This window comes from Danio rerio, chromosome 2, assembly GCF_049306965.1.
Source record: "Danio rerio strain Tuebingen ecotype United States chromosome 2, GRCz12tu, whole genome shotgun sequence".
NCBI lineage: Eukaryota > Metazoa > Chordata > Actinopteri > Cypriniformes > Danionidae > Danio > Danio rerio.
Window position 1 is genome coordinate 39,478,603 of NC_133177.1, and position 27,461 is coordinate 39,506,063.

Consider the following 27,461-nt stretch of genomic DNA (forward strand, 5'->3'; position numbering starts at 1 on the left):
ATCTGTGATGTAGATCATATTCTGTGCGTCAGGTTTTTGTTCAGTGTTGTTGTGTTTCCTTTCACTGTGGGCTCCAGGGCACAGTAATACACAGCAGAGTCTGATACTTGTAGATCCTGGATCAGCAGTGGAAATGATTTTTCTTTGGAGTTCAGTGTTGCTGAGAATCTCTTCTTATCAGCCTCAGCGCTGTATTGACTCAGAATTAATGTTGGTGATCTGTTTGGCAGCTGTTTGTACCAGAAGAGTGTTGGATTTGATGAAGTATAATTACACTGGACAAAAACATGAGCTCCTTCACCTTCAGTTATTTCTCTTATAGGCTGTTCAACTTTGTCTTGTCCTCTGCACACTGGAGAAATACATAGAAAAAAGTATATCTTTAACATTATTGTTTTAAAGCAAACTTAATCATTCAGTAGTTTTAAATGTAAGTAAAACCTTCCGTGTTATAGTGCACAGAAAACAGAAATGTGCTTACCTTCATAATGTGCGATGAAACACAGGGAAATGAAAGCCCATCTACACATAGTTGATCTCTGAGGTACAAGAACAGAAATGAAATCGGCTGTGCTCTCAGAAACTCTGTGAAGGTTTCTCTCACTGAACTGAAATTGTTTTACTGTCACATGATCTACTTCTACGTGAAGACAGCAATACTGTCCCCTGCTGGAGAAAACTGGAAAAGTTTCCCCAATGGTAAAATTGCTATAAACAGTGTTTTTGAACAAATGTCAGAGTCACACTGTACTTATTTCTCTCTATGTTAAATATTAACTCACTAAATATACCCATGAATATGGTGTGTGCTTTTGATATCTGATTAAATTATATTTTGACAGCCTTCCTCGCCTCCTGGGAAAAAGAAAACGTATAAATATGATTTTAGCTTCTCGGTGGTTAAATGCTTTAAAAATGTTTTGAAGAGCTGGAGATGTGAATGTTTAGGATTAGCAGTTCAAATGTTTTTGTTGATTAGAGGAGGGTTCTCTTGTGTTAAACATAGCATATATGAGGACTGAATATGGTATAGGTCTAATAAGTTGCTTTGTGTCAGGTTTTTGTTCAGTGCTGTTGTGTTTCCTGTCACTGTGGGCTCCAGAGCACAGTAATACACAGCAGAGTCTGATACAGCAGCAGAGGAGAGCAGCAGATCCACACGCTTTTCTTTATCTTTAGTGACTCTGGCTATGAATCTGTGATCTACATCAGACTTTGTATCATCTTTTCTACTCTCTGGAATAAGCACAATATGTTGAGGAGCTGATCCAGGATACTGTCTGTACCAGTAAAGATAATATGCAGATGAATAAGTGCAGGATAAAGTAACATTTGAGCCCCCATCAGCAAACTCCTCTGATTTGACTGGTTTAATTTCATCTGCATATATTGCATCTGCAAAAATAAAACTTTTTTAAAAACTGCTTAAATTAAATAAATATAATTTTTTATTGACATAAAATTCAACACGCAGCATAAAGGACTACTGCTGAAAATCTCAAAACCCTTCAATACTTACATGCTAAGGCAGAAATCAAAATGCCAGAAAGGAGAATCATTGTGTTTTCTCTGCTGTCAAACAGATTTGAAGTTGAACAAGAGCACACCAGACTGACAGTGTTTTAAAGCCTTCCTCCTCCAGAGAGATCTTTGACTGATCAGATCTGTTTCATGTTCATAGAGCACACGCTCTTCTGTTCATATCATATAGAGCACAGCGCCCTCTTCTGGATCCATACTAACTGGTATTAAAGGTGTAGTATTCTTAGAACTGAAACAGGTATTTAGGTAATACACTTGAACAGTTGAAACAGCTTAGACAAAAAAGCAAGTTGAACTTTATTTGAATCATCATGTAGTTAATTTAAAGACCCCCTATTATGAGTTTTTAAAAATGAGCTTCAATGCAGTGTGTTACACAGCTCTAAGTGAGTAAAAACATCCAGCCAAGGTTTCAATATAAAAGTGCAGCATGTTTAAAACTATTGATTCTTTAGTGAAATAGTTGACCCGAAGTCGAATAAACGAATCGAGTAGGGTTCGGATGTTTTGTTTGATCGAATCGATGTCGACACAGTCCATCACCAAATATGTACTTCCAGTTTTAGTAAAATGTGAACGCGCTTTCACTTCAGATACTAGCAGAGGCCGATCAGGGTGCTGATCATGATACGAAGATGACGATCACTGACAGATGAAGATTCGGCTGTGTGGAATAAAGGGTTAAAATTTATTTTCACAACAATACCACAGTATAGCCAACCTGGTGCTGTGTTTGTTCTTCTCATTTTTCTGATTTTTAATACAATAACCTATGCTGCAAAACTGGGATTCACCGGCCGTTTGCTTTTGAAGCAGCAGCAGAGATTATAGGACTTATCAGACTTTGACCTGGTCAGTAACTTTTACAGTTCATATGGATCACATATTCTCCAGATCATAACATGTAAGTGTCATTAAAAATGTTGCCTCTTTTGTGTAGTTTGCAAAATGTTCAAAACCACGTAAAAAAAGTGACGCATGCTTCTTCCTTTACCAATTTAAATACATTTCTGAATTGGCGATCCTCTGCTGTTTGCCTTTGCTGTGGCCGCCATCAGTTTTTCCTCAAGTGGCTCGGTGGTCAACTTTCAGAATAGTTCAGCTTTTGCCACTGTGTGGATTATTACTGAATGTGTGTCGTTGTTATTAGTTGGGGTTAGGGTTAACGATTCATATGGGAGTCGCTGGCATATTAGGTGAAAATAAATGCATATATAAGACAATGAAAGTGATTTTTGACCTTGCACACATATCAGCATGTTACTGGAGACCCCTAAAAGCAAAATATGACCCTTTTTAATGCAAAATAGGGGCTCTTTAATAACATCTTAGAATACAGTTTGAATAAATAAACACATATTATGTTCATTCATAAATCACCTTGTATTTCACTAGAAAGAGATCTCATTAAAAAAATCATTAAAAAATTCCAACTAAATGCCGACATCTGGGCACATTTCACTGCTTGTGAGTTTGCTGGGACAGTCTTTCACTGAAAATAAAGTTCACTGCTAAAGATGCACTGTAAAAACAAATCCATCTCTGCCACTTGATGAGCAGCAGTTCTCTCTTTTTTGTTGTTTTATGCATTCACAATGTGTGGTTACTTTGTGCAGATAATATTAAATGTTTAATTCATAGCACTGTAAAACCCAAAAAGTTAAGGTAACTCAAATCATTTGAGGAAACTGATTGCAACAAACCATTTAAGTTCAAAAACTAATCCTAATGAGTACTGTGAACTTACTCCATTTGAGTAAACAAAGCAATTTCAGCACAGAAAACCCAATAAATGAAGATAACTCAAACCAACTGAGCACTGTAAAATATTATAAGTTAAGGTAACTCAAATCGTTTGAGGAGCCTTTTCTAAGGCAAACACATTTATTAAAAAAAATATGCAAGCCAGCGATTAATGCTAAAGACAAAAATATATAAATGTTAATGCGTGTTGGTTATAAAATCTGTACAAGTGTGTTGGCTCTAAGAATAAAAGTTGCAAACAAAATAAATGATTAACCGTTAGTAGATGCTAAAGAAACAAAATTTCTGGAACATTCTTAAACAGCATCTTTAGCACTAACAGTAATATAATCAAGTATATTTGAAAATTATTAAAATGAACCACCGTAAACTAATTAGCATTGTTAAACAGACTGTTGCAGTTTTTAAGTTAAGCGACATCTGCTGAAAATTTTTACATGCAGTGTTTCTGCAAGTAGTATAGTATGTTCCTTGATCAAATGTGAAAATGTGGATGAAAAATTATATATATTTTTGCAAATATTATAAACCCTTTTTAAAATAATTTTGATGCATTAATACTTTGTAATTTTTATTTAACTTTAGAGAAAAACTCTAAAAATAAATTATGTGAATAATATGAAATGAAAAGGGTCTTTTCTGTTTTAATATTTTATTTATGTATATAATTAAACACATACTGTAAGGATCATCTTTCTTCATTTCCATAGTAGACCAATGTCTCCTTTCACAGTCAGGTTTTTGTTCAATGCTTGTGTGTTTTCAGTCACTGTGGCTTTCAGAGCACAGTAATACACAGCAGAGTCTGATACTGCAGCAGAGGAGATCTCCAGATCCACATGGTTTGCATTTTCTTTTCTGGTTTTAGTAGCAAATCTGACATCTACATCAGACGTTCGAGCTTCGTTTACAGTATCTACAGTAAGCACAAGATATTCAAGAGCTGATCCAGGATACTGGCGGTACCAAAGTAAATTCCAGGCAGAGGAATAACTGCAGGATAAAGTAAGATTTGAATCCTCATCAGCAAACTCCTCTGTTTTGTCTGGTGTAATAGTATCTCCGTTACTGGCATCTGCAATGGAAATGCTTATTTTATTTTTTTAGTATCGAAGGGAACTTTAATTGTACTTTTAAGTCTCTACATAATTAAACAGTACTTACTATATACTTTAACATAATCATAATAAATATACATAACTATAATGCATATGCAAACTATGGTACTTACATGCTAAAGCAGAGAGCAGAATAATTGAATGGAGAATCATTGTGTGTGTGTGTTTTACAGCTTCAGCTTGAATGACTTTAAATGATCCGCTGCAGACAGATCAGCTTGAAGCTCCTCCTTACTCACCACCTCAGAAAAAGCTACATATACCATTGTTACGTCCATATGATGTTATTCAGTTTGGGGACTGTTATTTTGGTTTTGCCGGTTTTGTTTTGTGTTGATAGGATACACAGGGTGGCTGTGTTGGATGTCAATCATTCAGGACACGGACTGATGTACGATGATGCATTTGAGCAAAGCCCCAATTGTTGTGCTGCAGGACGATGAGACACTATAAAAGGAAAATGCCACATCAGTTCGGGATAGTCGGCATTTCTTGTCATCTTGGAATTATAAGGTTCTATCTGCGTTCTTAATAATTGTGAGATATTGAGCTTTAAAGTTTTTGCATTCCATAGCAAACAGTATGTGTGTAACATTTGTTTATTTAAATTAAAAGTTTTAAAATGTAAACAACTTATAAAAAAACATCCCATAATGTAAATAAGTTGTCATTTAAAAAGAATTTGTCAATAACTCAATTTTGATAAAAATATCATATAGAACCTTATAATTCTAATGCCGAGTTCAGACTGCATGATTTTCAAAGGAGTCGTGTCACAGATGTTTTCACACTGCATGACTATCTGGGTTAGCGTTTCGTCGCTGCTTTGTTTACACTGCAAGATGGATCGGCGACAGGGACTTTCACATTGCATGACTTTACTATAGAAAGAATCGCCGACAACTTTGTCCAAACTACGTCTCACAGCCAAAAACACGTAGTATATCTTTTGTTATTAACTACATAATGAGAAAGAAGCCTTTAATGGGGTAGAACATGTACATGCTTGCTCACCTGGGTTTAAAGGGAATTAGCCATTTCTCCTCAACGTTGAAAATAAACTAATTTCTTTCTGTATGAAACGTCAAACAGACACGGTTGCTCCTGAGTCCTGTCAAACCTCCACTAGTTTTTCCTCCATTTCGTGGGTCCAAATAAACCGAAAAAGAGCGCTTTTAACTTCTCCCCCAGCCTCCCGCTGGCCTGCAGCAGGTATACACACACGCACACACACACAAGTGAATGCTGCTCTCTCATTGGCTGCAGGCAATCACTGATGTTATTTTCAGTCAAAACTCATTTTACACAGCATGATTTGAATCGCAGACAGCTCCAGATATTTAGCATGCCAAATATCTCGCAGGCATCTGCGACTCATCAGTGATTCTCTCAGATCGCATCTTTGATAGTTCATACTGTGTGATTGTCACTCACGTGCACGAGCAGCGATTTGCCTGTGATTTCAGGCATTTGTCGGCGATTTCTCAAAACCTGTCGGCGAGCCAAAATCGGGGCTAAAATCACGCAGTCTGAACTAGGCATAAGGTGACTATTGTGTGTGTTTCTTCCTCTTTTGCTTTAGTCTACCATTGTTTGATAAACTTTTGTTGGTGTGCTTTGTTTGCCATGTAAATACTGAAACGTTTTTGTTTCAAACTCCTTTGATGAATGGAGTGTGAACATCATATCTGTATTATTCTAGATGGAGGAGAGGGAATAGGTCAACTCTGTCACGTGATATACATGGCGCACAAGCAGCATTCTTTTAGTTTTACACACAGTTTTGGATTTGTGCCACACTTGTAAGTTTTGCTTTGGAAGGAGGTAGTAGGTAGGATGTGATGGATGTTGATGGTTTACTTTTTGTAGTTCTAGGGGAATAGTTAAATGGGTTAGTTAGTTGATTTTTTTGTTTTAATCTTTTCTTTTGTTTGGCACAGTCCCTCCCCTATTTAAACATCACACTTTCAACATAGGACTTTCAAGTCTTGTTGTTCCTCTCCTATTATAAATGGCAACAATAGTTACTACTAGGGTTGCACGGTTTACCGGTACTATGATAGTATATCGTGATACTATGGCTCCAAAATTATGGTGGTGCTACTGTAGTTTGTGAATAGTAGTATTGTCATTAACGACATCTTAAACAGATAATGTTGCATGTGAAAAATGAATCCGTTAATTTCTGTTACTGTCAATATGATTTAGCAGCTACAACAACTCACATAGTGAAATTTTGAATTACTTTGGATTGTTACCTGATACGACAGAAAATACACAATAGATGAAAAATCCAAAATAGCAACAAGAAATATATTTTAAAAAATTACAACTTTATATTGCCTAATTTTGTTGGAAAAATGCTATTTTTTGTAACAATTTTTGTCTGGTATTCACCTTATTCTCCGCCGACAAGTGGGCGCTGCCATCTGAATCTTTTTGGCTTGAGACTTCCGGTCTTATTCACTTCCATTCATTTTTTGACGTTAAAAACTGCTCATTACACTGCTTGATGTTGTAATATGATATTTTCTTATTATATTATTCTACTTGGTCTGTATAGTCATGCAAACATTTGTTTGTTGAGCAAGTAGTTTGACCGTTTTCTGCTGTTTATTATTCCTAGTCATTTCTGCCATAGGCGACTGAATCAGAAGTTCTAAGACAATCGCGAAAACAGGCGCACTTCCGCATTTTAAAATAAGGTCAATAATATTTTAATAATGTGGTCCCACTTTATATTAAGTGGCCTTAACTAATATTTACTTACACAGCAATTAATAGTTTATTACAATGTACTTATTGCGCAAATACATGTATTTACTGTGTACTTATGCTTGATTAAATACAGATATGTATTTACATCTGTAATTAACTTTTGTAATTACATTTGTAAATACACTGTTGACCATCCTTTACACCTTAACCCACCCTAAACCTACCCACACCACCAAACCTGTCCATAACCCAACCTCTATCCCAACTCAAAAGCACAAGTGTTCTCAAATACATTATAAACACGGTAAGTACATTGTATTTATTTTTTGATGTAAGTACATAGTAGTTTAGGACACTTAATATAAAGTGGGACCCATAATGTTTTTTTTTCAGTCAGTGTCAGTTTTCTACAAAAGAAGCAAAAAGAACTAATACATTTTAGGTAAAGTGACATGCACTTAATCAATATAAAAAGGGAGTTATGAATAAAATTCAAGTAGACCTATAATAACATCTAAAATATAATATTTTTGGCAATTTTCTTTATAATTTGAGTAGTATCGCAATGGTATTTGGTATCGTGATACTTCGGCTGGTATAGTATCGTAAGATGAACTAAAGACGACACGACAACCCTAATTACAACTGGCCTAATATTTTCCTTTTCGTTTCCGCTCGACCAATAAAAAGTAACTGAAGGGTTGTAACAAACATATGTAAGCTTGTATAACAATATTTATTTTTGATCAGAAAGGGTTTAACTACAGATTTGGGGGCTGGATATGCGCTATAAAGATGTGTGCTGGATGCCTTTATTTAAAACCCTAATTAAATAAAGAAACCGGGATTCTCTCTTCAATATATTTCTTAGTTAGAGTTTTGTTTAAGACCATCTTTTGGTATGTTTTTCAAGGTATAATTAGAATCATACCTTACCACAGGAATCTTGATGGGTTCTGCGAATGAAGCCAATGACCATTCCAGGAAGAAAATGAATAAAAATACACTTTTATCAATAAATAAATCTAGTGAAAAAGAAGAATAAAATAAATACCAAAGCAAAACAAAATCATTTACTTTATTTTCTGCTGAGAATAAAGGGCCTAAGACTTACAGTATACAGAAATCTGTTTAAGTGTGCTGCTGGTCTGCCTGTCTCTGCCTTTTTTGCAGTATTCAAACCTTTGATTACAGGTATGCATTTAATGTTATAAGTTATTATAATTATAAACTGACTGTGAAGAGTGTGTTAGACCTACCTGTTTGTGATTTTGTTTTCTTGCGTGTCGCCTTCATGTTTCGTCACGGAGCACATGTTCTTTGTTTTGACAGTTCGCCATGTGCTCTTCCGTCAGCGTTTCCTTTTCCCCACCTCCTTGTTATTCACTTATTAAGCAATGATTGTCACCTGTAGCTCCTTGATCTTCTCCTCTATTTAATTCTCGCTTGCCTCCTTGTCTTTGTCAGACCGTCTTGTGTGTTTCGCGAGCTCACTCGCTCTAGACCCGCGTTTGTCCTGTCCTGTCTTGTGTATCTATCTGGCTCCATAGAGATTAGTTTCGGTTTTCGTTCGCCCTCTCTGCTCATCTCTCTTCTGCCCCGTCAGGCTATCTTCGGTGTCATTGCTTGTGGCGCTCGGACTCCATCGCCTGCCGACATCCGGCCACCTGCAGCTGCTCGTCTTCCAGCTGTTCCGCCCACGAAGCCTGGATACTCACAACCTCCACGAGTCCGCCACCTTGTGGACATTCAATTGAACTACAGTCCAGTACTAGTTACTGCTGCATGAATTACCCGTTTTATTCAGTGCTTTTTCTTTTATATTTTTGATCCTCTGTCTGAGGCATTTTTGATTTTTGAAGTTAAAATAAATCTTCACCTGCATATTGAATCTGTGGTTTCTTCCTGACACTGACTATAATTTTTTTACAGTCTATGTGGAAAATAGTGTATTTAGCTTAATAAAATGTGTAAGGTTGAACTAGTAGTGTTGTTTTTTTTTTTGGTACAGTAAAACATTCTGCTGTTATTATGCTGAGTTTTGTGCACACTAGATTTTAACTGTTCCTCTGTAATGTGTTTTCCTGAGTTTCTGTATGAGAGTTGAGTGTGTTTGAGTCACTGTGGGCCTCAGAGCACAGTAATACACAGCAGAGTCTGACACATGCAGATTCTTGATTGTCAGTGGAAATGATTTTTCTGTGGAGTCCAGTGTTGCAGAAAATCTCTCCTTAAAGTCAGCCTCAGTGCTGTATTGATTCAGAATGTATGTTGGTGATCTGTTTGGCAGCTTTTTGTACCAGAAGAGAGTCAGACTTGTATAAGTGGTGCTATAAATACAGCTGATAACAACTTTATCTCCTATACTTTCTGTCATTTCTCTTATAGGCTGTTCAACTCGGTCTTGTCCTCTGCACACTGGAGAAATAGATAAAAGGAAATGTATATCATTAACCTGCATTTATAGGAAATCAAAGAGATTTATTCATCTAAATGTAAATCAAACTTTTCTTGTTAAAGTAGACAAAATCAGAAATGTTCTTACCATCATAATGTACAATGAAACACAAGGAAATGAAGGCCCATCTACACATAGTTGATCTCTGAGGTAAAGAACAGCAGTCGACTCAACATGTGCTCTCTGTTGTGAAGGTTTCTCTCACTGAGCTCTACTTTAAGGCTTTAATGCTGTCAGTTGTCTTGATCTACTTGAGAGCAATGCTGACTCCTGCTGGATACTATTTAAAAATTACTTAACATGTGCTGTATATTTGGCAACCATAAAGCATTTATTACCAGATTAGAAACTTTTTGATCCACACTACTCAATTTTCTATTGTACAGCATATGCCAATTGGCATCAACACTTATTTTCTTTTATTTATTTATTTATTTTTTCCTCTTTTGTATTTCGAATGGTTCATCAAATAAATGCAAAAACTATTGATATTTTCTTTTGTATACAAAAGGTTTTTACAATAAACTATCATCATGAGTAAAACGGTTCAACTCGGATGTAGTTCTGTCAGTGTATGAAAAAACAAAACTCTAAAATCAGCTTCTAAATATGAGACTGACATTTTCTTTTATTTTATTTTTATCTGAAAATCAGTGAGAAAGAATGGAATTTCTTAACCTGATGGATCTTTTGAAATACAAGTAATACAAAACACATTTTAAAATGAAATACAGAAAATCAACAGTTCAAAAGTAATTACCACACTGAAACAGTTTCCATTGTTATTGTTGTAAAGCTAAACAGCACTGTTGTGATTGGCTACTTCTCTTTCTCCAAAAAGTAATTACTTGTAATTCTAAATAAATACACTCTAAAAAGAGGTCCCCAGCTTGTAATCATAAAGGAATAATAAAATAGAAAATAATAGAATTTAAGTGGTATTAAGAACCATAATGTTTCTCCGGTGGTTATTTGGGGCGATAAAGGTGCTATATGGCATTATACACTCTAGGAAAACAAGATTTACAGTAGTTCTCCTATTATTAAGTCAAAAAAACATATTTACTGATACATACTGTAGCACCATGTTTCTTTATACAGGCAGGTTCTTGTTCAGTGCTTGTGTGTTTTCAGTCACTGTGGTCATGGACGTCAGAGCACAGTAATACACAGCAGAGTCTGATACTGCAGCAGGGGACAAGAGCAGATCCACATGCTTTTCTTTCTCTATCCTGATCTTTGTAGTAAATCGGTGATCAGTATTCGACCTCTCTACCTTTTTAGACCTTTCTGCAATGTTTACAAGGAACTCGGGAGCTGATCCAGGATACTGACGGTACCAAAGTAAAGACCATGCAGATGAAAAAGTGCAGGATAAAGTAACATTTGAACCATCATCAGCAAACTCCTCTGTTTTGTCTGCTGTAATAGTATCTTCACTACTGGCACCTGCAAGAAAAACGTTAACGGAATAATGAATTTCAGTAGATTTTTTTGTACGCTTTTAAGTATTATATTCCTAAAATAATAAAAAATAGAATATTATTCATTATAATCATTAAGCCAATACATTTCAATTGTTGGTACTTACATGCTAAAGCTGTGAGCAGAATAACTGAATGGAGAAGCATTATGTATATGTGCTCAGTCTTTTTGAATGATCACGTCGGGTTGGAAAAACCTTTAAATGCGTTTCAAGCCCCTCCTTCCTCACCAGCTGGGAAAAAGTAAATATGTCTAAATTTAATAATCCAGCTATATACAGTTGAAGTCCATGATTAGCCCTCTTGTGATTTTTATTATTTTTATTATTTTATAATTTTTTTTTATATTTCCCAAATGTTGTTTAACAGATCAATACATTTTTTTACAGTATTTCCTTTACTATTTTTTTCTTCTGGAGAAAGTCTTATTTGTTTTATTTTGTTTTAGTTCAGGAGGGCTAATAATTCTGACTTCAACTATATATATTGATCTGATGAGTGTTAAATGCACAGAATGGGGGCTGGATTTTAGTTATATACAACAATGTGTATCAATGTTCAGGCTTGTGATCATCTTTATTGAGAATTGAATTACAATATGAGAATAGTCATGTATATTTTTTGCATTAATTGTGGCACTTTTTAAGCAAAAAAAAGTGGTATTGGTACATTAGTAATTTATAGTAAATACTATTGTGTTTTTAAACCATACTGCAGTAAAATGTATTGGTTTGTATTTGTTATTTACAACATCAGTATTTGTTGATAAAAGATACAGCACACTGTAGTATTAACTATAGTGAACTGGTAATAGATTCTGTAGTATACTTCATATTATACAGTAAATATTTTGTAGTATAGAGTTATTTGTACACTGTACACTAACACAGCAACTGTAGAATTACCACAGCAAATTAATTCAACCACAGCAGATTATATCAACCACTTTATCATAGTATTGTTCTAAAGTACAAGTAATTATAGTATAAATATATCATATATAATGATATTTACCATAAAGTACTGTATATTTTTACTGATGTCATCATGTCACTGATAACATAGATGTCAAGGAAGAGTAAAACTCTTCAGAGCTCTTATAGTTCTTGTCAGGATGTTTGTTGTGTTTGAGTCACTGTGGGCCTCAGAGCACAGTAATACACAGCAGAGTCTGATACTGCAGCAGAGGAGAGCAGCAGATCCACACGCTTCAGTGCTTTTACAGCGTTTGAAAACAGACGAAGATCAGACTCAGAGCTGTTTGAATATTCAGTGACAGAAAGTAAATACTCTGGTTTTGCTCCAGAATACTGGCGATACCACAGAAGATTAACACTGGTGCCACTAGTGAGACTGTAGTTACAGGAGAAAGTCACATTTTCACCCTCAGAACCATGCCTGTCTGGAAACAGCGGTTCGATTGTATCACCAAATAAATTTCCTGCAAAAAAAAAAACAAAAGTAATTAGGCATATATATATGTATGTATGTATGTGTGTGTATGTGTGTGTGTGTGTGTGTGTGTGTGTGTGTGTGTGTGTGTGTATATACTGATTATGTATACTGATTAAACCAATATCTTACCCATGTAAAGCTGTATTATAATGCAGGAGAAGAGAAACATGTTGTCTTCATAGAGTCAGTGATGCAGAAACAGTGTTTGACTGAACTCTTTCACTCTCAGCAGTGCGAATAAACTCCACCCACTGCTCCACTCATTATTCTTTACCAGTTTGAGGATTTATTGAGATTTGTATGAAATCTTTCCTCGAATTCTCTTTCACCTCTGCTTCATCTAGTTTTTGCAGAGCATGTAAAATGTGAAGAGAGAAGTGTACTGATCTCTGGTGCTGGAAGTCAAATGAATCCATGTCATGTTCGCAAGCTAAATGAAGTCTTGCTAACTAATTGACTGATTGCATGTTTCTGTCAGGAGATATAAAAATGGAAATAAATCAATAATTATTTCCAGTGTGTAATTGTTCATGTATAAAAATGAATTGTTCAGTTTATTACTTTACCTAAAATCATAACCAATAGAATTCAATTTCTCAATATAATGATGAACATGAGCCACTTTTGGCTTCTCTGTATATGACTGTGACTAGAGCTTTTAACGCATACTAGGGCTGCTTGTATGCATTAAGGATGCATTTCTGCCACAAGGTGGCCAATTTGTGCAATTACATAACCTCCAATTAAACAGAAAAACAGTATTGTTTGTGGATTTATTCTATTACACTTTTTTTATAACTACTATATATTTATTTATTTAACAATATTTACTGTGCATTCAAAAAGTTTCATTTAAGTTAAACGTGTATTTGTTGAATAAATGTAGATGAATCTGAAGCTGCATTCATGCAGAAAACGAATAATTTTTTGTGCTGCTTTTGAATGTTTCTGGTTTCTTTTGATGCCTTAAATAATAATGTTTACACAGGTGTGACCACATATTTTATTGCATTCAGATTGAGGTTTTGATTATGGTGTGCACTTGATGAGTTCAAAGAGAAAAGAGCTTCAGGTTATTGTACGACATGTTTCATGTTTTGTATCACTGGGCTCCTACTCTTAGAGCACAATAATAGAGAGCTGAATCTGACAGACGCACATCAGTAATAGTGAGTTCAGTGGATGAGTCTGATGTTGTGGATTGAAACCGATCATTAGAGGAGTGTTTAGCACTCAGAGATCGAGCACCTTTGTATGTTAAAAGCAAAAGTTCTGCATTTGGATTCTGTCTGTACCAATAAAGCCGAACTCTATTGTTGGTTGTACTGTATGAGCAGGCCAGCTTGACAGCTTCTCTTTCTTTTGTCATAACATCTTTCTCCTCTGGCTCAATATTGTCCCCAAACACCAAACCTGTGAACAGTAAGTAGAATAGAAATCAACCAAACTGCAAACATACACAATGCAAACCATTAAAATGACCAAAAAAATTGTTAAAACAGTTTTTAAAGTATTTTCAAACTTGTGGTTGTATTTGCACTTCTTTATTTTGTACTGTCTGCATGGAGCCAGCACCTAAGCTTTTCTCTCATCATAGTATGCATGATTTGATTTGATTGTAATGAAACATGTTCATGAATAATTACCTGTCGCCATAATAACAACAACAACGAGTAGAAAGCCTCTTTCCATGTTGAATAAGACCAGCTCTGTTCTTTACTGAGCCTTTCAGTGTTCTGCAACTGTGAAGGAAACTCTGAAGGTCATGAAGAATCTCTGAAACTTCCTGATCACAAATCAGCTCATTCTTCCATAGTTATATTGTTTTCATAGACCAAAATAACACTAACAAAAAAGTTGCAGTATTTTAATTTTATTTGCAAAACAATGACAGTACAGTTTAGAATTTGCTGCAGTTTAAATCAGAATTCTACTGTCTTAATCAGTTGTGTATTGTGTTTTCAAATCAAGTTAATGGCCCTGTACAAAACAAGGTTGGAAAAGAGAAACAATTAATTTAAAGCGATAGTTCACCCAAAGATGAAACTTCCATTGTTTTCTTTTATTTCTACTGATATTATATAGAATAACAACATATTTTAAGGCAAGTTGAAAACTGAAGAAGATTTTATTCTCTCTGTGTGAAGTATTTTCTAAGTGTAAAGCAGTTAATTTTCTCTTCTCAAAATGTATGGAGTGTTTGCAGCAAAAAAATATTGTGCATTAAAAATATTGTGTAAGATGAGTATGTCTGTACAGAAGCAAAACTAGGAGAAGGCTGTGCAGAATGACTGATTGTGTATAACTGAATATGTAAAGCCCTGATTATATATGTGAAATACTTGTATGAAGCTTAGAGTGAGTAACATATTATCAAGTTATTATCCTATCATGACAATGTATTTAAACACTTAGTTCCTTTGCATAAGTTGCATCTATACTTTGCTGACATAGACCTGTAACATCTCTGTTGAAATGAGCTAGTGGGCTGAGAGCCAAGAATAGCAGGACCCCTTAGACTAGAAACCTATTCAAAAATGGTCAAGAGTTAAAAAGAGACACCTAGGGGTGTGTCAAATAACCTGTATAAAGATTATGGAAAACACAGAAACTTTAGAAGGAGCAGAAGAGACTTTAGAAAGAGAGAACCAAAGAAAGGAAGTGTCCAGGAGAGACTTCAGAATGCTTTGGGGTCTGCTCTGCTCTTTCTCGGCTTTATTATGGAGAATAAAGTCTATTTTCTGATATTCAAAACCTCTGGTCTGATCATTTCTAATTGATAAGAAGTCAACCTGTAACCATTAACTTCCTTAGTATTTGTTTTTTTCCTTCTATGGATGTCAATGGTTACTGGTTTACAGCATTCTTCAAAATATTGTCTTTTGTTTTCAACGGAGAAGAGAAATTCTTGAGTTTGGAACCACTTGATGGTACGTTTGTGAGAATTTGTCTTTTATTTGTGGGAGACCTTTAATTTTATACCAAAGCAATGATAAATTAGTCATAAACTGTATACTTTTAAGATGAAATCTTACATCAGATTTGCTGTATGTTTTCTCTTTATAGAAAGAAAGAAAAATGTTTATGTATGCTTTGTTGACAGTATTTGCCAACAGCCCAACACTAACTCTGTGGTGAAAATGTGCTTGAAAACTGAATATAATTTAGCATTTCAATAACATAGTTTCTGTTGTCTGAGTGTATTATAGAAAGCACATGCAAATGAGGGTTAGTACTTCAGTTTGCTATGTCTGTAACATCACTGTCAGTTTAAAAGATTCACTGATTTGTATTCTTGCTCTCATCAGCTGGATTTTGGGTTTTTGTATAGAGCTGATGTGTTTCCTGTCACTGTGGGCCTCAGAGCGCAGTAATACACAGCGGAGTCTGATACTGCAGCACAGGAGAGCATCAAATCTGCATGGTTATGCTCACTTTTAGTGAGTTTAGCAGAGAGTCTTGGATCTACATCAGATGATTTGCTATTTCTTTCACCCTCAAAGATGGACACAAGAAATTCAGGAGCTCCTCTGGGATACTGACGATACCAGAATAGATAATCTGCAGATGAATAACTGCAGGATAATGTCACATTTGAACCCTCATCAGCAAAAACATCAGTTTGGATTGGTTTGATGAGGTTTCCAGAAACCGAAACTGAAAAAAATAATCAGAAATTGTATAAATGTTGTGTCTTTTAAAATAAACCAATACATAATTCAGTACAAATAATTCAAATATATATATATACCTGCCAAACAGCAGAAGAGAATAGCTGAATACATTCCCATTGTGCAGTTTACACTGTTTCATAATGAATAGTTTCTACCCTTGTCTAGAAATGAGATGTGTGTCAGTCCCTCCTCTCTTTCCACATTTCACAGCTGAGGAGCAGAAAGAAGACCCAGTTACAGTCAGTCCTTATTTCTCCTTATTGTCATGCGTTGTTAAAGGCATAGTTCATCCAAAACTTTACTCTTTACTTTACTTGTCACACACCTGTTTGAGCTTCTTTTTTCTGTTGCAAAGAAAAAAAATATGTAAACTTGTCACTATTGATTTCAATAGTATTTGTTTTTCTTACTATAGAAGTCAATGGTTACGAGTTTTGTGTTCAACAGAAGAAGAAAACTTATATGGAACCACTTGAGAGTAAGGCATTCTGCTACAGCAACAATTTATTGTTAAGAATGCTAGATTTGAAAGAAGTGGATGTCAGCTAAAGTATAAGATGCATTTGACTGTAACTCAATCAATAACACCAACGTTTCCTAATAATCTTGTTAATAATTAGGTAAAAGTAATGTTAGTAAGTTTACGGAAAGCATTAGCTCTTCTTAAAGTATTTAATTTATTTATTTCAAACAGTATAATCACTGTTTGAAATACTCTTAAACTTTTAAACACAAGTGTTCAAACACAGATACATTTTATCATAAGCAGCAAAACATCTATAAATAAGTTTTATAAAAACTTTGAAATGGAGCGGGTATTATTTTCCCACCCCATTACCCCCTATTCCACATCATTTAAGTATCTCTTCAAATTATTTATTCTTTTATCCTTACATTTTATGTTATTTGCAGCAAATTGTATATTTCCTTAAATGAAAACAAACCCAATCTTACTACTGCAAACATCACAAAATATATACTCACAATGGATTCATCATTTTGTCCCAATTACAATCATTTTGTCCCAACAATCACATCTATTTATCCATAAATTTCTTTAATAATATAGATTGTTTTTTTAGAAATAAAACATATAACTCTCATTTAAAGGATTGCAAATAGGAAAAAAAAGTCATTGTATTGAAAATCATTTTAATTAAAGAAATATTATGAACTCTTTAAAAGAAATCACAGTTACACAATATATTTTTACTACAAAACTGGTGTCTTTATAACATCTATTTTAACAAATTAATAGGTCATTCCTCAACTTTTTTTTTGCAATAATATTGGTTGTAAACAAATGTAGAAAAACAGGGTTTTAATCTTCTTTGCCAAAGTGTCAACATTACTGAGCTGCTCAGTTTAGTCCAAAAAAAGGTTATTTCAAAACACCCTCTAGTGGGAAAACGAAGCAACAACTTCTTGTTTTTCCAAGATGGGCATAAAAAACAATATTCTGAGTTGAATGCAACTAAAAATCTTTCATCACTCCACTAATATAGTTGAAATTTTATTCCAATTATTATCTAATTGTATGCAACTTTATATAACAATTTATATAACATCAAATCAACTTTTTTTCTATTGTTATTAGATTTAACTTTTAATATAAATAATGATGATGATAATAATACCAATAATATTAAGGTAATATTATTATTAATATTAGAGGTGGTGGTGTGGGTGTGGTCATCGCAGAAAATATAAATTTTATTCTGAAACTGATTAAATCATATCAAGCTTTGTCTAAAGTTGTCTAAAGTTATGTATTTTTTCAGCATTAATGATTTCAGTGTAATTTTACATTGTCGTTCAATTTATTCCTGTTGTTTTTTTTTTAAATCAAATATATACATTTTAGCCCGTCATTGAGTCTATGTATTTGCTTGTATAAATGTGTGTACATTTATATTTAATACGTTTTTTACATTAATTTCACTAATATTATTGTGATAAATATTATTAATATTAAAATTTTCATATGATTTATGTACAATAGTTTGTAAACTAGTATTTTCTTTTGTAGATATGTTATGAGAGACTTGCTTTGTTTACCAAATATTTAGATCTAAATGGATTTGTATTGTAAACATTAAATAAAAGTAAAAAATGTATTATTATTTATTCATAAATTAAGTTTCTAGTTATGATACTCCTAATTCCATTCCACATAATGCCCAGATTTTTTTTTTTTTACTTCTCAGCAGAAATAGCAAAAAATGTTTGCAGTTTCTGTCTGGTCCTGGTAATAAGCCAGTAGTTGATGGCATGAATTTGTGACCTAAACTAAAGTGTTACCAACATATATATTTAAGAAAACTCTTAATCTTATTATTACTAATAAAATGCATTGCAAATAAAACTTTTAATTTTGTTTTCAAATTGAACTTGAAGTTTATAGTATGTTTAATGGTGGCAACACACTTATCTTTTTACATTCAGAATTATTCTTGTATAAAAGCTGCTGTAACTAGTTTGCCGTTTAGCTGTGCCAGATTTTTGTTCAGTGTTATTGTGTGTTTCTGTGACTGTGGGCTCCATGGCACAGTAGTAAAGAGCAGAGTCTGATACAGCAGCAGAGGAGAGGAGCAGATCCACATGGCTTTGTTTTTCTCCATTGGGTTTAGCAGTGAATCTGGGATCTACACCAGACTCTTTAGCTTCACTTGTACCATGAATAAAGAACACAAGGAATTGAGGAGCTAATCCAGGATACTGACGGTACCAGAATAAAGTCCGTGCAGATGAATAACTGCAGGATAAAGTAACACTTGAATCCTCCTTAGCAAACTCCTCTGTTTTGACTGGTTTAATTTCATTTCCATATGCAACACCTGCTAAATAAAAAAAAACTTTTAATCTTTTACATTTTTTTTTGTTATCTATTTAAAATTTAATGTCTTTTTGACAGCTTTTTTATGGTGTGACTGTAGCCTGTATTGAAATTCTTCACAGTATAGTTAATTAGAATATACACTGTAAAATATGAACTACTTACATGCAAAGACAAAGAGTAGAATAACAATAAGGAGACTCATCATCTGTGTTGACTAATGCAGATTAAATGAGCTCTGTAGCAGGATCTCAATGAGTTTAACAAGAGCTCAGCAGAAGTCCCTCCTCCTCCTCCGGTCCAAGTTAAGCTAGCATTTTAAAAGACTTGAAAAGGGTAAATAAACAACCTCAATTTAATAAAAAAAAAAATCAGCTTATCCTTCCATTATCATAGTACTGTATTTCATAGTATTGACAAAAACTTTTCCCAGTGATGGGTTATGGCTGTAAGGGCTGCGTAAAATATATGCTGGATGAGTTTGGGGTTCATTCTGCTGTGGTGACCCCAGATCAATAAAGGGACTAAGCCGAAAAGAAAATGATTGAATGAATGACAAAAACACTAACAAAAGGTACTGTATGTGTTTTTTTTCCTTGCAAGGACATTCATTTACTTTTCGCCTTAGTCCCTTTATTAATCTGGGGTCGCCACAGCGGAATGAACCGGCAACTTATCCAGCATGTTTCACACAGCACATGCCCTTCCAGCTGCAACCCATCACTGGGAAACACCCATACACACTCATTCACACACATAAACTACAGACAATTCAGCTTACCCAATTCCCCTATAGCGCATGTCTTTGGACTTGTGGGGGAAATGGGAACACCCGGAGGAAAAACACGCAAACACGGGGAGAACATGCAAACTCCACACAGAAATGCCAACTGACCCATGCAGCCGGGCTTGAACCAGCAACCTTCTTGCTCTGAGGCGAAAGTGCTACCCACTGTGCCACTGTGAAGCCTTGTTTAGATAACACTGCAGCTTAAAGGATATAATTATACTGTCTAAATCAATTATGCATTTTGTTAAATTTTGAAATGAAGTTAATAGACATTTAAATAAAATGTTTTGCAAATGCTTTTGTCTAAATAATTAATTTAAAGGGAACAAAAACTATTTCTTCAAATACATTGACCAAAAGTACAAAATTTTAGGAGGAGGTCACTTGGGTATTCTTAGTTTTTATGGATTTTTTACATTTTGCTGTGGATTTTAGTTAAATATCAATACACTGAAAATGAAAAATGATTCCTTGGATTCCTAGACTGCAGCTCTGCACATGAGGTTTGGCCATTGGAGAAATTTTCATGTCCAACTAAGCCTGGTTTCTCTCAAGGTTTTTTATTCTTCACTTTTGCCAATTGGTGAAGTTTTTCCTCACCGTTGTTGCCACTGGGTTGCATGCTTCGGGACTTGCAGAGCTGTGCATCGATGGATTTGCTCTTCAGTGTTTGGACTCTAAGCAGTGAATATTAAAGACACTGAACTGAACTGAACTGACACTGTTTCAATTTACTATAATCTTCTATATGAAGCTGCTATGACACAATCTACATTGTAAAAGCGCTATAGAAATAAAGATTAATTGAATTGAACTGAATTTTATTTAGTGGTTGCAGACAATTTAATTTGGCTGAATTTAAACTGTTTACGTTGAACATTCCTACATTTAATTTGTTTGTTTAAATTCAGCCAAGATAAATGGGCAAAAATTTTGCTAATTTAGCAAAAATAAGTTTTTTTAAGTGCACATTTTACATTTGTTGTGTTTGTTGTAAATTTCTTTCCTCTGGTATTGTGTTTTTTATATACGGTTTTAGTATTATCATGTCTGAAAACAGCGCATTTCTTTGTTACTGTATTTTGTGCTAAAAAATACTTTAAAAGATGTTTTTTTAACCTTTAATTTTTAATAAATGCCATTTCTAAATAATTATTTTTTAAATATGATTTCTCAAGTTTGTATAATTGAGAAATGTTTCGTGGACTCTTGATTTATTTATATTACAACCTTTAAAATTTACTTCCTGTGGCACAACTTCTTTAAAAAAAAAAAAAAAAAAAAAGCAAAAAGAAAAAAAAAGACACACCTTGACAGAAGTGTGTCAAGGAGACAGTAGCTGCTCAGTTCAGAATGAAAAAAAACAAATGATAACTCTTTAACACCCTCTAGTGGACAACTACACACATTTACAAGTTTAACATAGACATAACAATGATTTGGCTTAAATTTATTTTAGCTCAATAAATCTAGCGCCAGGCGACACTGTGGCTCAGTGGTTAGCACTGTCGCCTCATATCAAGAAGGTTGCTGCTTTGCGCCCCGGCTGGGTCAGTTGGCATTTCTGTGTTCTGAGTTTGCTTGTAGTTGTGGGTTTCCTATTGCTCCGGTTTTCCCCATCGTCCAAACACATGCGCTATAGGTGAACTGAATAAACTAAATTGTCCATAATGTAGGAGTATGAATTTGAGAGTGTATTGATGTTTCCCAGTACTAGGTTGCAGCTGGAAAGGTATCCGCTGTGTAAAAAATATGCTGGATAAATTGGCAGTTCATTCACTCTGGCGACACCTGATTAATAAAGGGATTAAGGCGGAGGAAGATGAATGAATGAATAAATCCATTGGCATAAAGGCCTGATTTTTGTGTGTATTTTGGTAACTGAAAACAAGTATTTTTTAAAGGTTTACTGTGTTGGGAAAGATCTAAAATAAGAACAAATGTAGAATAAAATAATGGATAGAAAAATATCAGCATATCCAGATTATATTTTTTTATTAATTAATCATATAATGTGGGTTTCTGTGTTGTTTTTCACTTGATAACTCACTAGAGTTATTCTGAAAGTGTGGACTGAACTCAAGATACATAAGACGTTACTGTTCAGGAGGTTTTTGTAGAGTGTAGATGAGTTTCCTGTCATTGTGGGCGTCAGTGCACAGTAATACAGCGCAGAGTCAGTCACTTCAGCTTCAGAGATCTCCAGACTCACACGTTTGCTGTTTTTATCAACTTTTGGTAAAAGTCGAGGAGGAAGAGGTTTACTTGTGGCTCCATGCTCATAAATGTATGCGAGGAACTCTGGTCTGGATCCAGGATACTGACGATACCAGTGCAAGTTAGTTACTGACCCTTCATATTTACAGGACAGAGAGGCAGTTTCTCCCTCAGATTTAACTATCTTGTTTTCCAGCGGTGTTATTGTCTGTGCAAATGTGTCACCTGTATATAAAACATTTCAACAAACTGAATTTGTATTAGGAACATTGCAGCAAAGTCAGACTAAAATATATCAAAAGCATCATTTGTCTAAATATACAAATGTCTAAAAGACATCAGTGAAATTTGACTTACCTGTTGTCAGTAACACGAGAACAAGAGCGTAAAGAATCATCATGTTTGCACTGTGAAGTTGAATGATCACTTTTCCTTTCTTTAAAGCTTCACAGGCTCCTCCTGCAGTCACTGTCACATGATATGAACTGCACATCTGGGTAATCACCCTTTAAATGAAAATATGAAACCAATCATATGATTTTATTTAAGTTATTTACAACATTAAGGAATGTTTTTGGAGTAATTCAAGAATCGATTAGGTATATTTGATTGTTTTTTGAATACTGAGTGTCACCCTCTTCTCTATAATATATATATATATATATATATATATATATATATATATATATATATATATATATATATATATATATAATGTATTTAATTTTTTTATTATTTAAGTTCTGTAATATTTTCACAACCTCCCATATATAAAGTATAATAAAGGATGGCTTATAATAGAATATATCTTACAAATATGAATGTGTTGTTTACCTAACAATGAAACAAAATTTACAATATGAGTGTCCTGCTTGTTTAGGATCCCTGTCGGATTCCTACACAATCCCTGTATGATTCCTGAGTGATTCCTACACATTCCCTGTATGATTCCTACACATTCCCTGTATAATTCCTGTAGCATTCCTGAAAGTTCACTGTAGGATTTCCACATGTTCACTGTAGAAATCTTGCATTTATCTTGTAGGATTTCTACACATCTCCTATAGGAGTCCTGCAAGTTTCCTGTAGGATTTCTGCATGTTGCCTATGGTATTTCCTGCGTGTTCCCTATCCTGCATGTTCCCTGTAGGATTTCTGTAGAATTTGTTCATGTTCCCTGTATTCTTTTAGGATTCTTGCATTCTCCCTATGGAATTCCTGCATGTTTCCTTTATGTTTGCTGTAGTGGTCAAATAGTAATTTTTATCTGTAGGATTTCTGCATGTTCCTTGTAGAGGACTTGCATTTTTCCTGAAGGAATCTTGCATGTGAAAAAGTAGTATAAATCATCAGTATCTAATATAAATAAAAAAAAAAATAAAAAAATTAAATATGGAATGAGTGAACTGATATAATTAGTCTCTCTTTCTCTCTCTCTCTCTTTCTCTCTCTCTCTCTCTCTCTCTCTCTTTGTATATACAAACATAGACAGACAGGTTATGTGTTTGCAGTGTTTGTGAGTGAGTGTTAAGTGTGTTTGAGTCACTGTGGGCTTCAGAGCACAGTAATACACAGCAGAGTCTGACACATGCACCTCTTTGATCCTCAGCAGGACTGATGTTGTAGAGGAGTCGAGATCGGCATCAAATCTCTTTTTAAATTGATTCTCAATCTCACCGGATCCAGGAAATTTCTTCAGCATATATTGAGGGATTCCGTTTACTTGTTGCTGGTACCAGAAGAGATATGGAAATGTATCAGTGGTTGAATAAGTGCAGTTGATTGTTACACTTTCACCTTCTACAGCAGTTTGAACTCTTGTTTTCTGTTCAACACTGTCCGGGGAAACAAATCCTAAAATAAAAGTAATGAAAAACATTTAAAATCTCAAACAACAAAATATTTTAATAAAAATATATAATTTATCTAGAAACCAATAGCCACCTACCCCACAAATATGTGAATAGAATGAGAACCACCCTCATCTGGTGTGCCATTATAGCTGTTGTGCTTTAATTTGCTGAAATCACAATAGTCATAAAACATGAGCTGAGGATTACTGGGTGAGTTTTTGCATTCTGATTTACTAGACCTCAAACACTTTATAGGTGGAGCTTCTTCTATCTGTTCTGTTCTCATCAGATTCATATTTACAGAACATTTATATGTGTGCGCTAAAGTATAACCAAACATATTTTGTAAAGTATTGAAATATAATAATCATCTTTTGATGTTAGAATCATTCTTTTTTGTTATAATGGATAGCACATCTATATTAACTGACTTGGTGTTATCTTTTTAGATCTGAAGGGAATAGATAAAAAAAACTGTTGAAAGTAAATAATTCACGTGTTGTGCAGGCATTGTTATGACTATATGTATGTTATTAATATGACTATATACATTTTTTTTTAAATGGAGCCACAGTATTTGGTGATTCATTAAATGTGGTCGATGGCTATAAATATGATTGCTGGCCTTCTTGAGTCAAAAGCATATACTGGCAAAACAAATATTGAGGTCTTATGAAGCAATAATAAGACATGTCTTATAGTTAGGACCAGATAGATTCTTTGGACATATTTTGCTATTTGTAAAAATTCTCTGGATTTATGCATAATGATTTTGGGAGCATCATTAATAAAAACTTTAAAAATAAAACAGAAAATATTACTTTTTAAACTTTTATTTAATGTTTACAATGCACATCCAGTTAGATCCACTTATTTAGTAAACAATGGAAGTCTCTTATACACTCAAATAAATAACTCTGCATGATTATAACCGTCACATCTCCGGCTGCTCCAAACACCATTCTCCCTCACCATCTCGTTCCTGCAGCTCCAATCATCGCTCTTCCTCACTAGTCACCTCTCACCACACCCTTGCACAATCACCTAAATTAAAGTCGGATGGTTCACCTTACCTTCTCCCCCACTTGCCTTCTTCTGTAAAGAGAGAGAGAGAGGGAGGTCATGTACATTTTCAGTGCTATAGTGTGGAAGGAGGGCTGTTCAGAAATGCTAGATGAAACACCAGTTTGGACGTGGATTGTTTTGATTTTAGTTTGTCATTTTAAAACTAAGATGTATAAGTATAAACAGGGCCTGTATTAGTGTAAACGTGAACGGGTTTGTGACAGGGGCAGGCGGAGAATCGCGATGCCGGCTCAGCATCGTGATGTTTATCGGTCATCGCGATGGACGATGGCATCGCCTATCGACCTAACCCTAATTTACACAATTAAATGCAATTGAGTTGGTCCAACATGATTTTATCGAATAGAAAGTTTAAATACATTTGTATATTTTTTTATCTTAAATTCAATTGTCTGATAATATCATGCGAGTCTATTATGTGTTGTTTATAATCCTAAATTAACTAAAATAGACTTTTTTTAAGCATTTTTCATGAGTTACATATACAGCTGATTTAGACTGACCTCAGAACTAATTTTAGGACAGTTTTCGCTCACTGAGCAAAGCAACAAACTGCAATTTTGATAATTAAGCTGCCAACACACAAAGCATGGGTGTTTCTGCAAGGTGGTATTCTCAAAAAAAAAAAAAGCATTACATGAAATACTTCTAAATCTTTAAAATAAAGTGAAGAATAAACTCTAACAAGTCCTTCTATTAACTTTAAACCCCTAAGATTGATTTTATTGTCAACATTTCCCTCTAATAATTTAATCCCATGCAAAGCATGCTGGGAACTACAAATCCTAGCCAGCTAGTTGGACCAACACAATTCCTTCATGTGTCCCAACAAAAACGCGTAAGTTAACCTAATGGTTTACAAATTTAAGTGGGCCAAACATAAAACAAATAAACTGGCCAAAAAATGACAAGCATTGTGTTGTTTCAGCTCACTTTAAACAGGTAGCTTGAACATATATACTAAAAGACAAAAAATATTACTTTACAAACTGTAGAGTATGCAATTCACGTGACCATTTTTGTATTAGTCAGTAATATTTCTGAAATTAATATAAAACTGAATAAATATGATTGACACACATTTACACAATTAAATAAATAGACTCAACGATGGGCTAAAATGTTTTATGAATCACCAAGAGGATGTTCATTAATGTTCTACTTTAATGTTCTCCTAATAAACAAATGGCCTGAGAGTTAATAAATCAACAGCAGATTTTCATTTCTGGGTGAACTACTGATGTTAAAAAAAAATTAAAATTAAAAAAGAATAAATCATTAAACTAAGGTTAATTTTAAGTAAACATCGCCCTCTTCTGGCCTGTCACACTTTTGAGTGCATGCATATTCACAATATGAATTTTAAAGGTAATGAACAGTTTCGTGTGATTATTATATTTGAGCAGTATGAAAATGATTCCACAGAAACCAGCAAAAGTAAATATATAATAAAAAGCATGAAAACAATTAAAGGGATGGTTCATCCAAAAATAAACAGTTGTTTCCATACTCCTAAGACTTTTGTCAATTCAGTAATAATCCTAGAAGTGTCATGTTTAGGTGAACTGTCCCGTAAAGCGAACAAAGTCCTCTAAAATAACTTGAATATATTTTTGTATTTAAGGGGTTTGGGAGTAAAAGATAAGTAGACTAATCAAAACTGACATTGGATGATGATGTAATTTTGCTGTTCATTGACGGGGGGTTTTTGTGAGTGTTGAGTGTGTTTGAGTCACTGTGGGTTTCAGAGCACAGTAATACACAGCAGAGTCTTGAACTCGCAGATTCTGAATTGTCAGAGGAACTGAAGTTTTGCTGAGAGTTGCATGAAATCTTTTTTTTTTTAATTCTTCCTCACTATTTCCAGTTGTAGAGAATTTATTCAGCATGTGTTTGGGGACTCCACTGACTTTCTGCTGGTACCAGAATAGAGTTGGGCCTGTAGAAGAAGTCTGATATGTGCAGTCAGTGGTTACAGTATCACCTTCAAAAGCAGATTGAGTCTTTGTGTGCTGATCAACTTTATCCTGAGAATCACATCCTGAAATACAATTATAACAAAAATAGAAGTATTCACATTACACACATAAATAACATCAATTTTTAATAAATATTTTAAATTTAAATCATTTTAATAGTTTTACCTATGATATACAGAAATAAGTGTTGAAGAATCTGCAGAGATGTTGTGCTCCTCTTCCTCTTTCTGCATCTGTTGAAGCAGCAGTCAATTCATATCACTTGCTCTGCTGCTGGGAGGAGCTTGAGCTGCACTCAAACTTAATATACACTAGTAGTGTGTGTATAAATAGCACAATATCACTTACATTTCTGTTTATGTATAGGAATCTAAGGATAAATGTATCTATGTATGTGAAAGGGGTGTGTGTTCTCTATGTTGTTGTGGTTTTCTTAGCAGAAGCCAAAAAGTCTGCTTGAAATAAGAATTTATAATTTTTATTTTGC

General features: G+C 34.3%; 1 protein-coding gene and 2 long non-coding RNA genes across 5 annotated transcripts in view; 2 read left to right on the forward strand and 1 right to left on the reverse strand.

Moving 5' to 3' along the window:
* Positions 1 to 27,461, forward strand: part of LOC141378436 (uncharacterized) — a 373,512-nt gene that overhangs the window by 321,222 nt on the left and 24,829 nt on the right. The window contains exon 3 of one of the 3 annotated variants that reach the window (XR_012393072.1): positions 8,749 to 10,139. The exons of 1 other annotated variant lie outside the window; for it this stretch is intronic. This is a non-coding gene — a long non-coding RNA (uncharacterized lncRNA). Of the gene's footprint in view, positions 1 to 8,748; positions 10,140 to 15,870; positions 17,337 to 27,461 lie in introns of those variants that run through there. One more of the 3 variants, XR_012393084.1, reaches the window with a different exon arrangement.
* On the reverse strand, positions 70 to 558 carry LOC100331689 (IgV_TCR_alpha and Ig domain-containing protein; the record flags this gene model as incomplete). Its single annotated transcript, NM_001199372.1, is given in 2 exon segments — positions 70 to 352; positions 482 to 558. Coding segments are annotated over 2 exon segments (332 nt in total), but the record flags the coding sequence as incomplete, so codon positions are not given.
* On the forward strand, positions 2,134 to 5,971 carry LOC141378434 (uncharacterized). Its single transcript, XR_012393068.1, has 3 exons — positions 2,134 to 2,446; positions 4,175 to 4,311; positions 4,598 to 5,971. It is a non-coding gene; the product is annotated as an uncharacterized lncRNA (long non-coding RNA).